The 16,166-nt window shown below is 43.5% G+C and overlaps 1 protein-coding gene across 1 annotated transcript in view; it reads right to left on the bottom strand.

Moving 5' to 3' along the window:
• Positions 1-16,166, bottom strand: part of UQCC1 (ubiquinol-cytochrome c reductase complex assembly factor 1) — a 50,628-nt gene that overhangs the window by 15,442 nt on the left and 19,020 nt on the right. Inside the window, exon 7 of the mRNA XM_086474758.1 lies at positions 8,103-8,211. Coding sequence (XP_086330884.1) covers positions 8,103-8,211 — 109 coding nt within the window. The remainder of the gene's footprint in view (positions 1-8,102; positions 8,212-16,166) is intronic.

Below are 16,166 nucleotides of genomic sequence, written 5' to 3'. Positions count from 1 at the left end.
AGCCCTCGTTCCATAGAGCAGAGCAGCCAACAGGGAAGTAAAACTTTCACTGCACCTGACAAAATGAAAGTGTCAGGCAAGGAAGGCAACCCCTGGGACAGGACCATGCTCTTCTAACAGGATAGCAAGACAGAGAGAACAAGACTAATTACGACAGTTGTACAGATACAAGCTTGATGAAGATTCTATTAGCCTGAATGCATTGGCTGACACCAAGAAAACAGAGAAAAGAATTTCTCTTGTGCGCCGTGCCTCTTTCTCTCCTGGAAACAATCACTGTAGTCCATACAGCTGCACTCACGTTTTGCTCTCGGAAACTAAGCAAGAAAACAAAGTTACTCATCCTTCCCCAAAATAAAGGCTGGAGAAGAGAACCAAAGTACCAAACAGGCCTCACTTGCGCCATCTGTGCCCTGTGAAGACAAGCCCAGAATCCCTGCAAAATACAGCACTTCAACCACTCCTTAGTTTAGCCACAACTAGCATTCGGAAGCGTTCAGCAGAAGCTGGATGTGTTCAGAAAACCAACCAACCAACCCCTCCTTGTCAGCAGCAGTTACCAAACACTGTCTGGCACCTGCCACTAGAGCCTCCTGATACAGGAGGAAGGGAAGAGCCAGACACACTACAGAAGGTGGCAGTGGCAACTGGTGAGCCAGGAAAGCCAACAACTGCTGCACACTGTTCTAATCAACGCCACAACACATCGGTGCTGTTGAGTCTGCTGGAGACAAGAAAAGAAGCTGTGCGAGAAGTGAATGAGCAGCCTCTCCAACCCCTGCAGCACCCCTGCACCACAGCAGAACCTTAACAGATGCTATGTTACTGTCTTTCAAGGCAGGCAGGCTCCAAAACCACAAGGAAATGTTACATTATTTATTCATGAAGAAGAAGCAGAAGATATCAGTGACATTCTACCAGCAGCGAAAAGCATAAGCAACAGTATGATTACAATGAACTGGGAACAACACAGACTTAGAAGAGACATTGGTCTTGGCATTTTCTGTATTTACAAAGGAGCTTAAAAGCGCACTCACCATTTCACTGCTGCAGCTTAAAGTTGTTAAAAAAGAATTCCAACGACAACATGAGATACCTTGCTCCCCAGAGCCTCAAAAGGCTTGGCCAAGCAGACCAGCTGATCTCAGCTGAGGAATTCTGGGGCAAACTCTAAAAGGAGAGGAAGCTGATAATGTAAATGTCCCAAATATGAGCATAACAACATATTACTTAGCCCTGCACCGACCACAGGCAAATCACAAACTGGATCGTGAGTGACACACACAAAGCACTGGCAGGAGCCAGGCACCAGTGACAACAGCTGCCACCCATTCTGCTGAGCCTGGAGACTGCAGCAGGCTCTGCAAGGCCCATCTTCCTGTTTCCACCATCACCTCCACGCTGTCAAAATAAAAATGACGCCGTTGCGGTGAGCAGTAACCTCATTGCTCAACATTTGGATTTTGGCAACTGGAGAGTTTGAGGAACACGAGGCAGCACTTAACACCCACAAGCACAGCATGGTAAAATCGATTTTGGCATGTGAGTCCCACTGGTGCAAAACGTGGGGAACAAAGAGAAAGGTATTTCTAGAAAAGGTGCTATAACGCAGCTTCCACTGTACTTCTTGCAGGCACCAGAGAGAGGCACAAGCTAGACCAAGGACACTACCTTCCAGTAACAGCATCCAACACATCTGGGAAATTTAAATTGATTTTTTTTATGCCAGACTCTACAGAAAACTGGGGCAGGCCAGTTGAAAAGAACCCAAGCACATATTATACCTTGATTTCAACAGCAGGTATCCTTGGCATGCCCCAAACATGCCTATGTTGCAGAAAGCCAGGTGTGTTAGTTCCACAAGCACGGCTTCTAGAACAACTACATTAGAAACAACATGAGAAGGAGATCGCTACTTCAAAACTCCATGACTCGGTAAAGCTAAATCTGCATCACCACACATACTGTTTGTTCCAGTCCTCATCGCGGCTGAGATGTGTTCAAGGTAACGTTCCATACACATGCATTTTCCTGCATATTTATGTTATTAAGATTTCCAGAATAAAATTTAATGAATTTACTCTGGAACAGTACCTGATACTATTATTCATTTATGAAATGACAAAATACTGGAAACTTGCTCTGAACTTTTGAGCTCTCTGAGAAAGGATCAAGGGTTGATGAACTATTTATTTTGTGATTTTCTTAAAACACCAAGTTCAGTTAAAACGTACCATATAATGCCTGGTGTCCTATTAAACACAAAAAAGCATAAAACACACAGACACCAATTTTGTATCTCACTACTTTGGCAAGTTTGTGGGTTTTTTTAAAAAAAAGAGAACACTAGAAACGAGTAAGATTTTATATATTACGTTTTCTAAATAGTCATTAAAAAACTCATAACATTTTTCTCCTTAAAATGTCCTAGTAAAGTTATACATTTCAAAATATACATAGACCATTTTAAACTAAAACTTTTCCTCTTTAGTTTCACAGGTTTTTAAAAACCTGTCCTCTATCTCATATCCCAAACCCATTTCCTCAAACAAAATCGCTACCTTCTCTATAATATTTTGCCTCAGAACACTTCCTCCATCTCAAGTCCCCCCTCCATTGCACTGCCTGAATAGCACACACACTTTCCTTCTGCCCCAGCTCTGCCCTGTTCTCCATGTAATGTAGTTTCTGTTCTGTGCACCCCAAATTGACTCCATCAGATAGAGACAGGCCTGAAAAGGACCCCCTGAGGGTTCAGGCTCAGTAGCTTCCCACTGCAGGTGAACCAACGGCAATAGTGCAATTCACACAAAGATCAAGCTCCATTTTAAAATTCTGTCAGTTTTATGCCCTGTCCTCTCACCTAACGGCACTCTAGAACCTTACCTGTCTCACACTGACCGTGATTTCTGAGTCTTTAGTTAGAAGCATCAGACTTTTTGTTCTCCACAGTAAGAATAATTTAAACGGAATTATATCAAGTTTAGGAAGTTTTGTAGCTGCTGTAAGGTAAAATGGTGTTTTTAATCATCTGAAGTCTTCTAATTGTGAAAAGAATATCAAGACAGAAAAAAGTGTTCAAGTTCACGGGGCGAACTTCTGCTCTCAGTTACGCTGATGTGAACCACGTTATTGATTCTGATGGTGTTACTTCAGATGTTACCAATGTAACTGAGAGCAAATTATGGGTCACTGTATATAAACAGCTCTAGCTAGAAGTATAACAAAGACTGTATTGTGCTATACACAGCAGAGCCAATAAACGAATTCAAAAGACACCTAGATGTGTTCCTGGAAAAAAAGGGGGCAGGGGTCTAAGTGGTCTGGTGGGAAAACAGGAAAGTGAGATTAAGATAAATTAAAACAGGTTTGGCAAGCTGGGTTTGACAGCCCCTCCTATTCTTATCTCTTTTGCAGCTTTTAGACCATGTATGGTTATAAAATAAACTGTTATTTTGCACTGAAAAAAACCTTAGTCATGTCAGAAGCGGAATGCCGCCACAACACACAAGACTAACACTATTAAAATGAACCTACAACAATTCACAGGTATTTGAATAAAGCCTGATGGATCTTTCTGAGACAGCATGCGATTTGCACCCAGAGGTATTAGTATGGGGTTCCTGGGGGAGGGAGGCAGGGAACGGGTGTCGGGCTTTTTTGGTGTTTGGTTTTTTGGGTTTGGCGGGTGGGGAGCAGGGTGGAGAGTGTTTGGGTTTTTTTTTTAACCTCACATCTGTTGTCCCATTATGAGCTGAAATCCCGTTCCAGGGAACTCCAGCATCTACACGTCCTTCTGATCAACACTGCAGCTTCACCTAAGGGTATTAAAATACACTTGAACTTCTAATAACTGCTTTTACCTACACACAGTTACTAAAACACAATACTCAGGTCAGTAAGGTTAATATTCAGGTTGCTAAAGAACTCTTAAGAAGACAAATAGCAGCAATTTCTAGTAGTGACTGAATTCCCCTTACGAACTGATTAGGCAGCTGCCAGTTTGCACAGTATAAATCTAGTCACTGCAAGCCACAAGGTGGAGATCTCTGGCAATGTAGGATCGAAAGGAAGTCTTTTACCCAGCCTAATGTTACTATTAACACTTTGAGCCATTGCATCAAGCCAATTTTTCTGTTTGTTTTTAAAGTTGGATAGAAATGTCACTAGTGGAAAAATTAAGTAAAGAGCACTGGTTAGCCACAGAACTGGACACACCTGGCTGCAAACCCACCAAAAGAAACTGACTTCATTAGTACTAGGGACAGCAGAGTAAAATTTATACCTGAAATATGCCTGCACCAGTAGAATTTGCTGAGGCCACAGGCTGTGTGTTTTTACAGCTGTGTCAAGGTTTTGGTTTCTGACTCTTGCCGACATTCAGGAGTGCTGAAGGAGCTCAGGCTAACAGGTCCCCCAACTTTGTAGCTGAGATTTAGATCTCAGCAATTTTAACAACCAGGTTTTGAAATAATACAAACTCCATTTGGAGTTTGAGCTGATGTAAATTAGTAGTTAAAATGCTTTACATTCTATCACTTTCGGCTCCAATGAACTCGTATATTTAAGAGCGGATGGTGTATTTTAATAAACCATCAATATCAATTCAGGAATATGGTATCCATTTTCTGCATCAAGCCTTGGAATTGTTGCTAGATATGGAAACAAGTTGAATAACTACAGCTTTGTCTGTCAACAAGTTAAACTAATTGCATCCAACTAGCAACTTCATACAGGTGCTCAGTCACTTATACCACAACACAGGAATGTACCACTTGGAGATAAATATTGACCTTTGATACCCTGCACGAGAGAAAAAGCAGGGAACAGAATTTCTTAACCTCCTAGAAGCTATGTAGATGATAACTCAGTGCCCCAAAAGTATTTGGTAAAGGTTTTTTTTATTTAACTTCTGAGAAAGGCTTAGATTCTGAAATCTGAAAGAATCAACAGAGGAACATTTATATCATCATCTTTTTACCTACTGTTCTTATCTTGATATATTTAGCTATCTTCTTTTGGAGGTAGAACAGACACCGATTGCAGGACTAAATTACTTGAAAATAAGTTAAGTGTTACACATAGTCCTCAACCAGCTCACAAACCCTTTGTCATTACTTCAGCTTCATTTTAAAAGAACCATCAGGCATAAATATGTCAAGATTAGTAGAACCTAACACCAAGGGTAACTGCCCTTTACGTATGACATAAAATGCCTTGCAATTGCTACGCTGAGATGTGAGAAAGAGTTCAATCAGGGTGCATCTATGTGAAGGGGAGGAAAGTAAGCAAAGAAGAGTGAACAAGAATGGAAGAAACAGGAACTGCCCATGCCGGGACCTGGGTGAAGGGGTATATTAAGCTCCGAGGAAGGAAAATAAAGCAAGGGAACAGCTAACCTCTTCAAACATCAATGCATAAGTTATTTTCATCTAACATACAATAAATACTACCAGAAGAGACTAAAAAGTTAATTCATCTTGACAAAATAATGACTGCAAGATTAGGAATAATTAAAAGGTGAAGAAAAAACCAAACCTCACTAAAAGGTTATGAAAGCCCTATGCCTTCACAAACATGATGGGGAAGAGAACAGTCCTAATTTCCAGGTTCACAACCTAGGAGAGTTCACTATGCTTTCTTACACACCCTCAGTGCCTGGGCTAGTTCGCTGTTACCTCAAGAGTTCACTTTCTCTCACAAGGACTCTCATTAAAATCAATGGGCCTCTGTGCAGCTAAACTGTATTAAATATACACAGATGTAAGTGTTTTCGAGATCAAGCCTTTAAATGTGTACATACTTTGTTTAAGCATCAGCTATTGCCACATAAAAGCTATGTTAACACCAGGTTACAGTCAAAAGTATATTATAGGAATCATATTATTGCAAACTGAGCACGCTTATTATTACATTGCACGATCATCATTACAAACAAAGACTGCAAAATTTAAACTCAAGAATAAACTGAAAGGATGCCTAACCTGCCAAGGCAGAGAATGAATGGCACTCAAACAACTTAAGATCTCCTTACAGTTGCATCATACAGCAACCATACCACTATAATATGCATGTATTAACATTTGAGGCTCCAGATCGGATGAAAACATAAGGACACTGGTGGTTTCTTTTTACACTTTGGGGAATTTTGCGGAGCAATGGAATAGTTTAGTTCAGAAATGGAAATCCTGTGCTTCCCTTTACAAAGGCCTGACTGTAAGCACTACCTGTTTTTCCCTTAAAGTTTACTGAAAAGAATCTCGATACAGGTCTAACTCACACTATGCTTCACTTTTGCGTTCTGCATGCTCGGAAGGGTAGCAAACAGACAGCTTTGCTGCTGCTTCAAATCCTGCAAGGAAAACTGCAAGATGGCATTTGAGGTTAGTTCATATAAGGCAAAATTAGGGTTAAAAGAAACAGAGAAATAATTTTCTGTTCCAAAGCAGCATTCTCTCTGTGCAGAGATGGAATAAAAGATCCCTGAAGAGATTTGGGGGGGCTTTGGGAGGTGGGGTGCTTGGCTGGTTGGGTTTGTTTGTTGGGGTTTTTTAATTTGCTTTTCCAGAAAAGCAGTCTTAAATTTACACCCAGAACAAAGATCTGAGCTGTCCCCAGTTCCTATAGAAAGCAGAATCAACTACTGGTATGACATGAAAGGCATCGGATAAGGACAAAAATGCATAAGCGATTTCATTCAATCTTTTTCTCTGGTACTATCATCTAATTTGTCTGGGCTCACTCACACTGCCTCATGGCATCTGACCAGGAAAGTGGAGATCCCCATATCGGAATGTAAGTCCATTAATGTAGCAAGAAATTCTAAGATGCCTGAATTTAGATGTAATCCAAAAGAAGATTAAGAGGATGTCTTGTCTTTAAAAGCAAGCTGCAACATAGTAAAGCTACAAAATTCCCAAGAACTAGGAAAAAAAGCCATTGCTGATGGAATACTGAAGTTACACCAGAATCAACATGTTCTAAAACCACATACAAATTAAAAGATCAGAGAGAAACTTCTTGAGTTAAGAATGTGATTGCATACCAAATCCCACCTCAGTGGTTAACTCCCTTGTTTGTCACCAACAGGAATACCCTAGCACCTCTCCAAATACAGCTGACAACTAAGGCTTGACAATACGCCATTACTGCTATATGTCACTTCTCTAACAGTCTTAATTTATTTTAATCACAGATAAACCTCTGTTAAATCACTGTACAACACAGGAGATCTCTCCCAGCCCTCTTCTCCCACTGGAAGTGCCCTGAACATGGGGATCCTTAAATGTATCAGGTCTCTTGTCACCACCATTGACACTGGGGTTATGAAAACTATCTCCTACTTCCACTGCTCCTGCACTGCCTTCTCTGAAGGCTATCGCCACACAGGGCTGGAGAAATGCACTTACAGACTTTAAGGCCAGAAATGACCGTTGCAACTAACTAGCATAATCTTCCTCAGAATAGGCCAGAAAGATCCAACCTTGTTCTTCCTTCAGCCTTGCAAATGAACTATCCTTGGAGCTACTCTCCCTCCTTACAATGTTTCTTTTGTGAAAAAGACTAGGTATACTAAGAATCCAAAATGAAAAATAAACTAATTACTAGTTACAGTCATGTAGAGGAACTTAACATAAAAACCTTGTTCCTTAACTTTCCTTTTACTCACCATCCTAGATACAGAGAAAACTCAAAGCTCTGCTGGAATTACTTAAGTTGTGGTTACACATTTGGCATCACTCACGTTTCTCCCTACTTTGGCTACTTATTCCTATCCACAGATGCCCATTCTGTTATAGCAGCATCCGTTTCTGCGATCACATGGTGAACCACGTGGAAAATTAATTCCTTTCAGACAAATCAGTATCTTCATCCAGGCCACGGTGCAGTTTCAGGAACAAGGTCAGGGGCTCAATACCACTGGCAGTACAGCTGTGGGAATGCATGGTCAGCAGGAAGGGCTACATACACCAGCTGAAGCTAAAGCAGAAATGAACAAGCAGCTACAGGTTGAATCATAGGCATTCTTCTAAGCTATGCAAAGTTACAAAGGCATTGAAAGATGTGAACCCTCAAGATTATCAACACCAAAGGTGACTTACCCCCATCACCTTACCACGCTGTTCAACATCCTCCCACATGCAGTGAACTATGTAGCGACACATGTATTTTCCTGTGCGACCCTCCTGCTTCATTCGGACCAGACACATCCTGCAAGAACATAAAACACCAAATTCATAGCTTCTAGATTTTCTTCGAACGTAAAGAGTATATTAAATATATTTCATGTCATTTAAGATTCTCCTTACAGTATCTGTTTTTGCGATCAGAAAAAAAAACACATAAATATTGTTGGGGGGGGTTTGTTGTTGTTGTATTTTTTTAAATAAACTATCACAAACTTTTCTATTCTGTATTCAAAAGCGGTATGTGCTGGATTTCGGCCAATGCAGCTATGGAAGGGTGACAGTGGACCCTATTCTGGCTGACAGTACTGTAGTCTAGTTAAACAGCACTGCAACTTAAAATTGCTCAGCCTTAAGAATATATCACCCTTTGGAGCAGGAACAAACGTCTTGTCTAATCCTAGGCCACAAGCCAGCTTCAATTCAGCTCGGTATACTGAAGTGTAAGAATCCAAACTAGCCAGGCTGTGAAAGCTTAAGCAAGTTACAGACTTCACCCAAATTCACATTAGCAATGTCCTAAATTATTTCAACTACAGGGGTCTTTGGATACATGTCCAACCACTTGGCAAAACCCCTGCACACAGTATACACTAGAAGAACTCACAAGTTTGCAAGTACATTGTGGAATCTTAATGAGAATACCAGGTTGAGTTGGTTTACTTTTTATTTTTAAGCATTAAAGCCACTTGAACTTCATTGCTGCTGTTCTGTCCAAAAAATAAATCATCAGAACAAAAATTTAATTTTGCCTCTTCTACAACATCTGTAAACAGCATGAACTGAAATACAGGCTAATCCCTCCCAAAGCTAAGAGACCAGTCCCATCACCAGTCCCACCCCCTCTACCTCACTGATCAGCTCTGCTCCTGTGTTATGAGTCAGAAGCGCCCATCCAGGATTGACTGTGTTACTGCCGATGAGGTGATGCTCAAACACGGGAGCTGAATGAAGTCACTGCTTTGCACAGAGACACGCTGCAGGTGAGAAACTGCTCGCGGGAAGTTCTTCTCGCAGCTTATGTAAAAACAAGAGCTGGAGGCGACTTTGAAGCAGCTGTATACTAACAATAGTGAATGTGCCACTAGAGTGAAGAGGTAAAAAGGATGATTTTTTTCTGTCTGTTCGTTTCTTCAGTGGACATAAGATCTGTGCCTCCCTAAAGGCATTAAAAGCATTTGGTGATCTGTGACTGCCAGCTCAACAGGGAGATTCATAAACACTTGAAGCTTGTCTGTTGAGCTGACCTGTAAACGGACAGATGTCAACCTTTATGATGGATTCTATCTTGTTCACTGATTAGTAAAGGAAAGATATTTTTTCAGCCTGCAAAGGAAGCAAAACTTATTGCCAGCTATAAGTCGCAGAGACAAGACAAACCGAAGGTAACAAAAACTGCATCAGTCCTGTATTTTATTCTCTGATCAGAATCACACATTTAAGTCTCATACAAGGGCCATTCCATTGAGACACCAAAATTGAAAGAAGAAAAGCTCAAGGACCAGCATCTGATTTCTAGGTGGAGAGCTTCTGAAAACGACACTGGCCATACAAGAAACAGCTTGGGCTCCAACACAAGCCAGGCGGAATCAGGTCAGAGACTGGCGAGAGGGACTGAGGCATGACAAGTAGACCAGTGATCAAAGGGTGGAGTCACTGAGAGAGTCTAGGTAGAGGGTGGGTAGGGAAGGGCAGCAATCAGCGAAAGAAACATTGGGAAGACTGTGGCAATTTTTGTCTCAGGAAACAGAGGTGTGTAAGGATTCCCAAGGTTTATACTGTGGCAGTGACAACTTGGTATCTGTCTGACAGCACCACTGTCCCAGCAACCAAATACAATTAAGACAGTATTAAGAAATGAATCCTCATCTTGCTCACAGAAAGACAACAAAGCTTTCTGCTAAAACAGTGGTCCAGAACTCGGAGAACAGCTGTCCAGTCACCAGCCCTTCCACAAAACAAATGCACAAAGAGCTTAAAACTTATGTGTCTGTTTTCCACCAGTTTCAAAACGTTTGTTCATCTTGTGCATTTACATAATTGAGCTGCATGAAAAGTTAATTAGTAAGAGTTACTGTATCCCAAATTTTCACCTACTCTTAACAAGTCAAAAAGACTCAGCTTAAAGACTAATTTTGGGCTAAGAAAAGCATTTTTATACTTCTCTTGCTGAAAACGCAAGCTCAGAAGGGAAAAAAAAAAAAAAGTAAGAGTGGCTTGGCAAGAAAACCTCCTCCCAAGCATAAATACTGGTTCCTATCCAGTCTGCCTTCAGTGGTGGTGAAGCAGGAGGAGAGAGCAGTGCACAGACTAACAACTAACAATTGGTCACTGATGAGCAGGACTGGCATGGTGCTCAGAGTAAAACCTGCTACCCACAAAGCCTAAAAGGCAGCTCTGTGGATGCACAGTGCTGTCACAGAGCTGTTCTGCAGCACCACAAGTGAGATCATGGAATTTTGCAGTTTATTTGAAAATTTTCTAGTTTGTTACTACACCTGCTGTCTGAGGTTTAAAAGACACAGACTCTTTAAAGACTATAAACCTTCTAACTAGATCAACACAGGGTGAAACATTTCATCGTTTCACTACAGAATCTCTTCTGTAGTTTAGTCAAATACTGACTCATCTTCGTCAAACCATGAAAGCAAAATTATTCCGAACTATCTTTAGAAAGCTGTCTACCTGACCTTGGTTGGGTTGGATAATTTATGCTGTATTTCAGTTACGCAGAGAGATTATGTTAGAAGAAAATTATACGAAAGGATGCCTGAAAAGGAACAGGAGCATCTATAAGTCAACCCATCCTAGATGAGATGTAGCAGTTTCTCCCAACAGCCTCAGCTACAACTGCTTCTGTCAGTATTCCCACAGTGCCCATGAACCAGCTGAAAGACCTTCAGCTACCTGCGGTAGCTGACACCACCCTGTCCACTGCTGAGGTGGCTCAGTGCCATGCAATGAAGGTGTGATGATGCATTACACTTCTAAGGGCAAAGCCCATGCAGAGCTCCTTGCTGTCCCCTCCACTCATGCCTGCTTCCACAGTTGCGCCAGATCAACTGTTTCTGGGGCTATATTATACCTGTTCAGAGAAATTACTCCGTCTTAACAACATGAGTATCAACAGCAATTTTGGAAGGCTTTGTTCTGTTTAACCCCGTCATGAAAGGCCAGCAACTTGGGGGCCAAGTGGAAGAAGCTCGTGAATTGACTTTGTCACCAGCTGTATGTTGTGACATACACAATGAAGGTGAATAGCGGTAACGAGCAAAATTCTGAAATCTTCCTAATTAGGTTTGCGTGTTATCCTGTGCCCCGGCCTAGCGAGTTCTTACAGCCATGTGCAGGTCTTTGCTGGGGCACAAGCTAACAGCACTGAGCCTGGCTGTGCAGCCCTCCTCTCCCCTGGTGCCTTTCCTTAGGCCTCGCAGCCCACTACCCCGTGTTAAGACATGCCTAAGACATCCCAGATAAACTTGCTCTTAAAACCCCTCACGAGCAAGACTCCTCTGATGTAATTTAAACCCGTTTCTCCCTGCCCTCTCTACCATGAAACACAGAGAGTTTATTCCCTTTCTTCTGAAGCAGCACGTTTCAGAATGGTACGGTATCCTCAGTCTTCTCTATACAAATCCAAGAAATTTTTCCTGCAGGAACTGTTTTCTACATAGTTGGTGGTTCTCATCTTCTGGACTCTCTCAGACTGATCAATACTTTCTCAAGTGAAGATTTCCTTAGGAAAAACAAAGCTCAGATGAATTCTTGCAACAGATCTTTGAGTCTTTCATAGCACTACTCTATTTGGATCCTCAGTACTTCACAGATGTCACCGTACTTGGTGTAGTGAAAATATGAAAGGAGCTCTAGGTATCTACATGATACATGCTGCACCAAGACATTTCTTAGTACAGTCACCAAAGCCATCTCCTTGGCAGTTTCCTAACAGCTCTGACAGCCAATACTCCGTTTGGACCGTCACTGCATGGGAAAAGGCAAACCCAGTAGTGGAGATGAACAGTTTGAGATTTTCTAAAAGGTCTGGACTTCTCAACAGAGTCCTCCTGAAATCAAAGGTGTGAAGTAACAGAAATGGCCTATAAAAATGTGACATTCAGGAAAGAATATCAATAGGTTGATTTTCTAAAGTATAATTTTAGTGCTGTATTGGAAGGTACTGGAGTGTGTCTAAAGGAAAGAAGTTAGCAAAAGCAGAGGGTAAACACAAAAGCCTGAATTTCCCCCCTTTCTGACTGGGGGTAAGTAGGAAAAGTCTGTTTGTGGACAAGAAGAAATAAGAGCCAGAGATTCAAACAGAGGACCCAACAGAATCTGTAACACAATGCTCTGACAAGCACCTTAAGTCTATAAAGGCTGGGATGCAAAGAGCACAGAAACACAGTTGACTAGAACATGACGGGCAATAACAACAGCAAGAAAGGAGGTGAAGTTTACCAAAACAGGAAAAATCCTCATCTTTTCCAGCTCCAGAAGACACTCTCAATCAGTTGAAACAAACTCTGAAGAAGAAGGAAGAAGTAAGCACACCCGAAAGTGATCTAGACTGCATTGCATGGGGGAACAGAAATGCTTTAACAGACGGTGACCAGAACCTACATGGTCAGGTTGTTGGTCACCAGATCAGGAACATTTCTAGCCTCTGAGGCAAAAGGTCCAGCAGGAAAGACAGAGGTATTGGAGCCGTCCTTGACATGACAGAGCTAGCAGAATCGATAACGTTCTGCTCCCACTTTACTGAGGTCAAACTGATTAAAGAAAGAGACTCACAGAGAACATAGCAATAAACAGGACTGTGAAAGCAAAACGATGTCATGGCAGGATCCTGGTCACTGAGCTAATCACAAGCAAAGCCTGCAGCATTTCCCAATGACCCAGGCAGTGAGCAGGCCTATCATGGGCTTCTTGTATTCTGGAATATCCAACTGGATCTCTCCTGTGTGGTGAAGTATGACAGTGCTCCTTAAGTCAAGCTGCCAGGAACACAGAGGAGGCAGGCACATAAACCCTGGAAAAATTTTGCACCTTTAGTGCTAACCTCCACACTCAAATTTTCATTGCTATCCTACAAAGTAGAGGGAATTGGCTCCTTCCTGCTTGTGTAGCATACTGCTGTCAACCTGTCCACCGTACCTTAAACATCAGAGCGCTCTCACTTCCCTCATGGAATGTCTCCTTAACAGCACCGGCGCAAAGGGTGGCAACTCTTGGCCTTCTCCAACGTAGCTTTGATCTCCGAATTTTTGTCTCTATCCCACACTAGTGTCACCTCTATCATGTGGGCAAGAATTAAGAGGCAGGCTAACATGGGAGATACTGCTGTGGGTGTCTATTACAGGTCACCTGATCAGGATGAGGAGGTTGATGAGACCTTCTACAGACAGCTGATAGCAGCCTTGCAATCAGGCCCTGGTTCTCATGGGAGATTTTAACTACCCAGATATTGGCTGGAAGGCCTACACAGCTACCAATTCACAGTCCAGGAGGTTCCTCCAGTGCATCAATGATAACTTCTTGATGCAAATGGTGGATGGGCCAACTAGAAGAGGAGCACTACTGGATCTTATACTCACTAACAGGCAGGGTCTGGTTGAAGCTGTGAAGGTTGAGGGCAGCCTTGGCTGCAGCGACCATGAGATGGTGGAGTTCAGGATCTTGTGCAGTAGGAACAGAACTCCAAGCAGGATCACAACCTTGGCCTTTTCAAGCAATTGCTAGGGGAAATTCCACAAGACAGGGTACTAGAAGGTAAAGGGGCCCAAGAGAGTTGGTTTATACTCAAGGACCACTTTTTCCAAGCTCAAGATCAGAGCATCCCGGTGGGTAGGAAATCAAGAAAGGGAGCCAGGAGACCCGCATGGTTAAACAGGGAACTAATGGGCAAACTCAAGTGGAAGAAGAGAGTCTATAGATCATGGAAAGAGGGGATGGCCACTTGGGAGGACTAGAAGACTGTTGTCAGAGGATGTAGGGAGGCAACTAGGAAAGCTAAGGCCTCCTTGGAGTTCAGCCTTGCAAGGGAGGTCAAGGACAACAGAAAAGGCTTCTTCAAATACACTGCAGACAAAACTAACATTAGAGAAAATGTAGGGCCACTGTTGAATGAGGTGGGTGCCCTGGTGACAGAGGATACAATCAAGGTGGAGTTACTGAATGTCTTCTTTGCCTCTGTCTATACTGCTGGGGACTGTCCTCAGGAGCCCCAGACCCCTGAGGCCCCAGAGGAAGTCGGAATAAAGGACTTTGCCTTGGTTGATGAGGACTGGGTTAGGGGACAGTTAAGCAAGCTGGACATACACAAATCCATGGGCCCTGATGGGATGCACCCACGGGTGTTGAGGGAGCTGGTGGAAGTCGTTGCCAGACTACTCTCCATCATCTCTGGTAAGTCGTGGGGGACAGGAGAGGTACCTGAGTACTGGAGGAATGCAGATGTCACTCCAGTCTTCAGAAAGGGCAAGGAGGAGGACCTGGGTAACTACAGACCGGTCAGCCTCACCTCCATCCCTGGAAAGGTGATGGAACAACTTATCCTCAGCACGGTCTCTAGGCATATCAAGGATAAGAAGGTCATTAGGAGCAGTCAACATGGCTTCACCAAGGGAAGGTCATGTCTGACCAACCTGATAGCCTTTTATGAAGACACAACTGGGCAGATAGATGGTGGTAGTGCAGTGGATGTGGTTTACCTTGATTTCAGTAAAGCATCTGACACCGTCTCCCACAGCATCCTCGCAGCTAAACTGAGGAAGTGTGGTCTGGATGATGGGGTAGTGAGGTGGACTGTGGATTGGTTGAATGAAAGAAGTCAGAGAGTTGTGGTCAATGGGACAGAGTCCAGTTGGAGGCCTGTATCTAGTGGAGTCCCTCAGGGGTCGGTATTGGGACCGGCACTATTCAATATATTCATCAATGACCTGGACGAGGGAACAGAGTGCACTGTCAGCAAGTTTGCTGATGGCACAAAACTGGGAGGAGTGGCTGACACCCCAGCAGGCTGTGCTGCCATTCAGCGAGACCTGGACAGGCTGGAGAGCTGGGCAGGGAGACATTCGATGAGATACAAGGGCAAGTGCAGAGTCTGGCATCTGGGAAAGAACAACCCCATGTCCCAGTCTAGGCTGGGACTCAGCTGTTAGAGAGCAGCGTAGGGGAAAGGGAGCTGGGGGTCCTGGTGGGCAGCAGGGTGACCCTGAGCCAGCAATGTGCCCTCGTGGCCAAGAAGGCCAATGGCACCCTGGGGTGTATGAGAAGGGCTGTGGTCAGTAGGTCGAGAGACGTTCTCCTCCCCCTCTGCTCTGCCCCGGTGAGACCCCATCTGGAATAGTGTGTCCAGTTCTGGGCCCCTCAGTTCCAGAAGGACGGGGAACTGCTGGAAAGAGTCCAGCACAGAGCCACAAAGGTGATGAAGGGGGTGGAACATCTCCCTCATGATGAAAGGCTGAGGGAGCTGGGTCTCTTGAGCTTGGAGAAGAGGAGGCTGAGGGGTGACCTCATCAATGGTTATAAATACGTAAAGGGCGAGTGTCAGGAGGATGGAGCCGGGCTCTTCTTGGTGATGGCCGGTGACAGGACAAGGGGCAACGGGTGCAAGCTGGAGCACAGGAGGTTCCACATGAACATAAGGAAACACTTTTTCACTGTGAGGGTGACAGAGCCCTGGAACAGGCTGCCCAGGGAGGCTGTGGAGTCTCCTTCTCTGGAGACATTCAAAACCTGCCTGGACGCGTTCCTGTGTGACCTGCTCTGGGTGGTCCTGCTCTGGCAGGGGGGTTGGACTAGATGATCTCCAGAGGTCCCTTCCAACCCCTGACGTTCTGTGATGCTGTGATTTTTATGCTTGTCAAGATTCATAACAGACACACAAGGGATACATACTAATAGATACACTGCATCAAATTCAAGATGCATAATCTTGAATCACGTATCTATGATGTACCTCTTGTGTATCACAGGGTACAT

This window comes from Leptosomus discolor, chromosome 17, assembly GCF_034619465.1.
Source record: "Leptosomus discolor isolate bLepDis1 chromosome 17, bLepDis1.hap2, whole genome shotgun sequence".
Taxonomy (NCBI): domain Eukaryota; kingdom Metazoa; phylum Chordata; class Aves; order Leptosomiformes; family Leptosomidae; genus Leptosomus; species Leptosomus discolor.
This window is presented reverse-complemented; position numbering and strand designations above follow the sequence as displayed.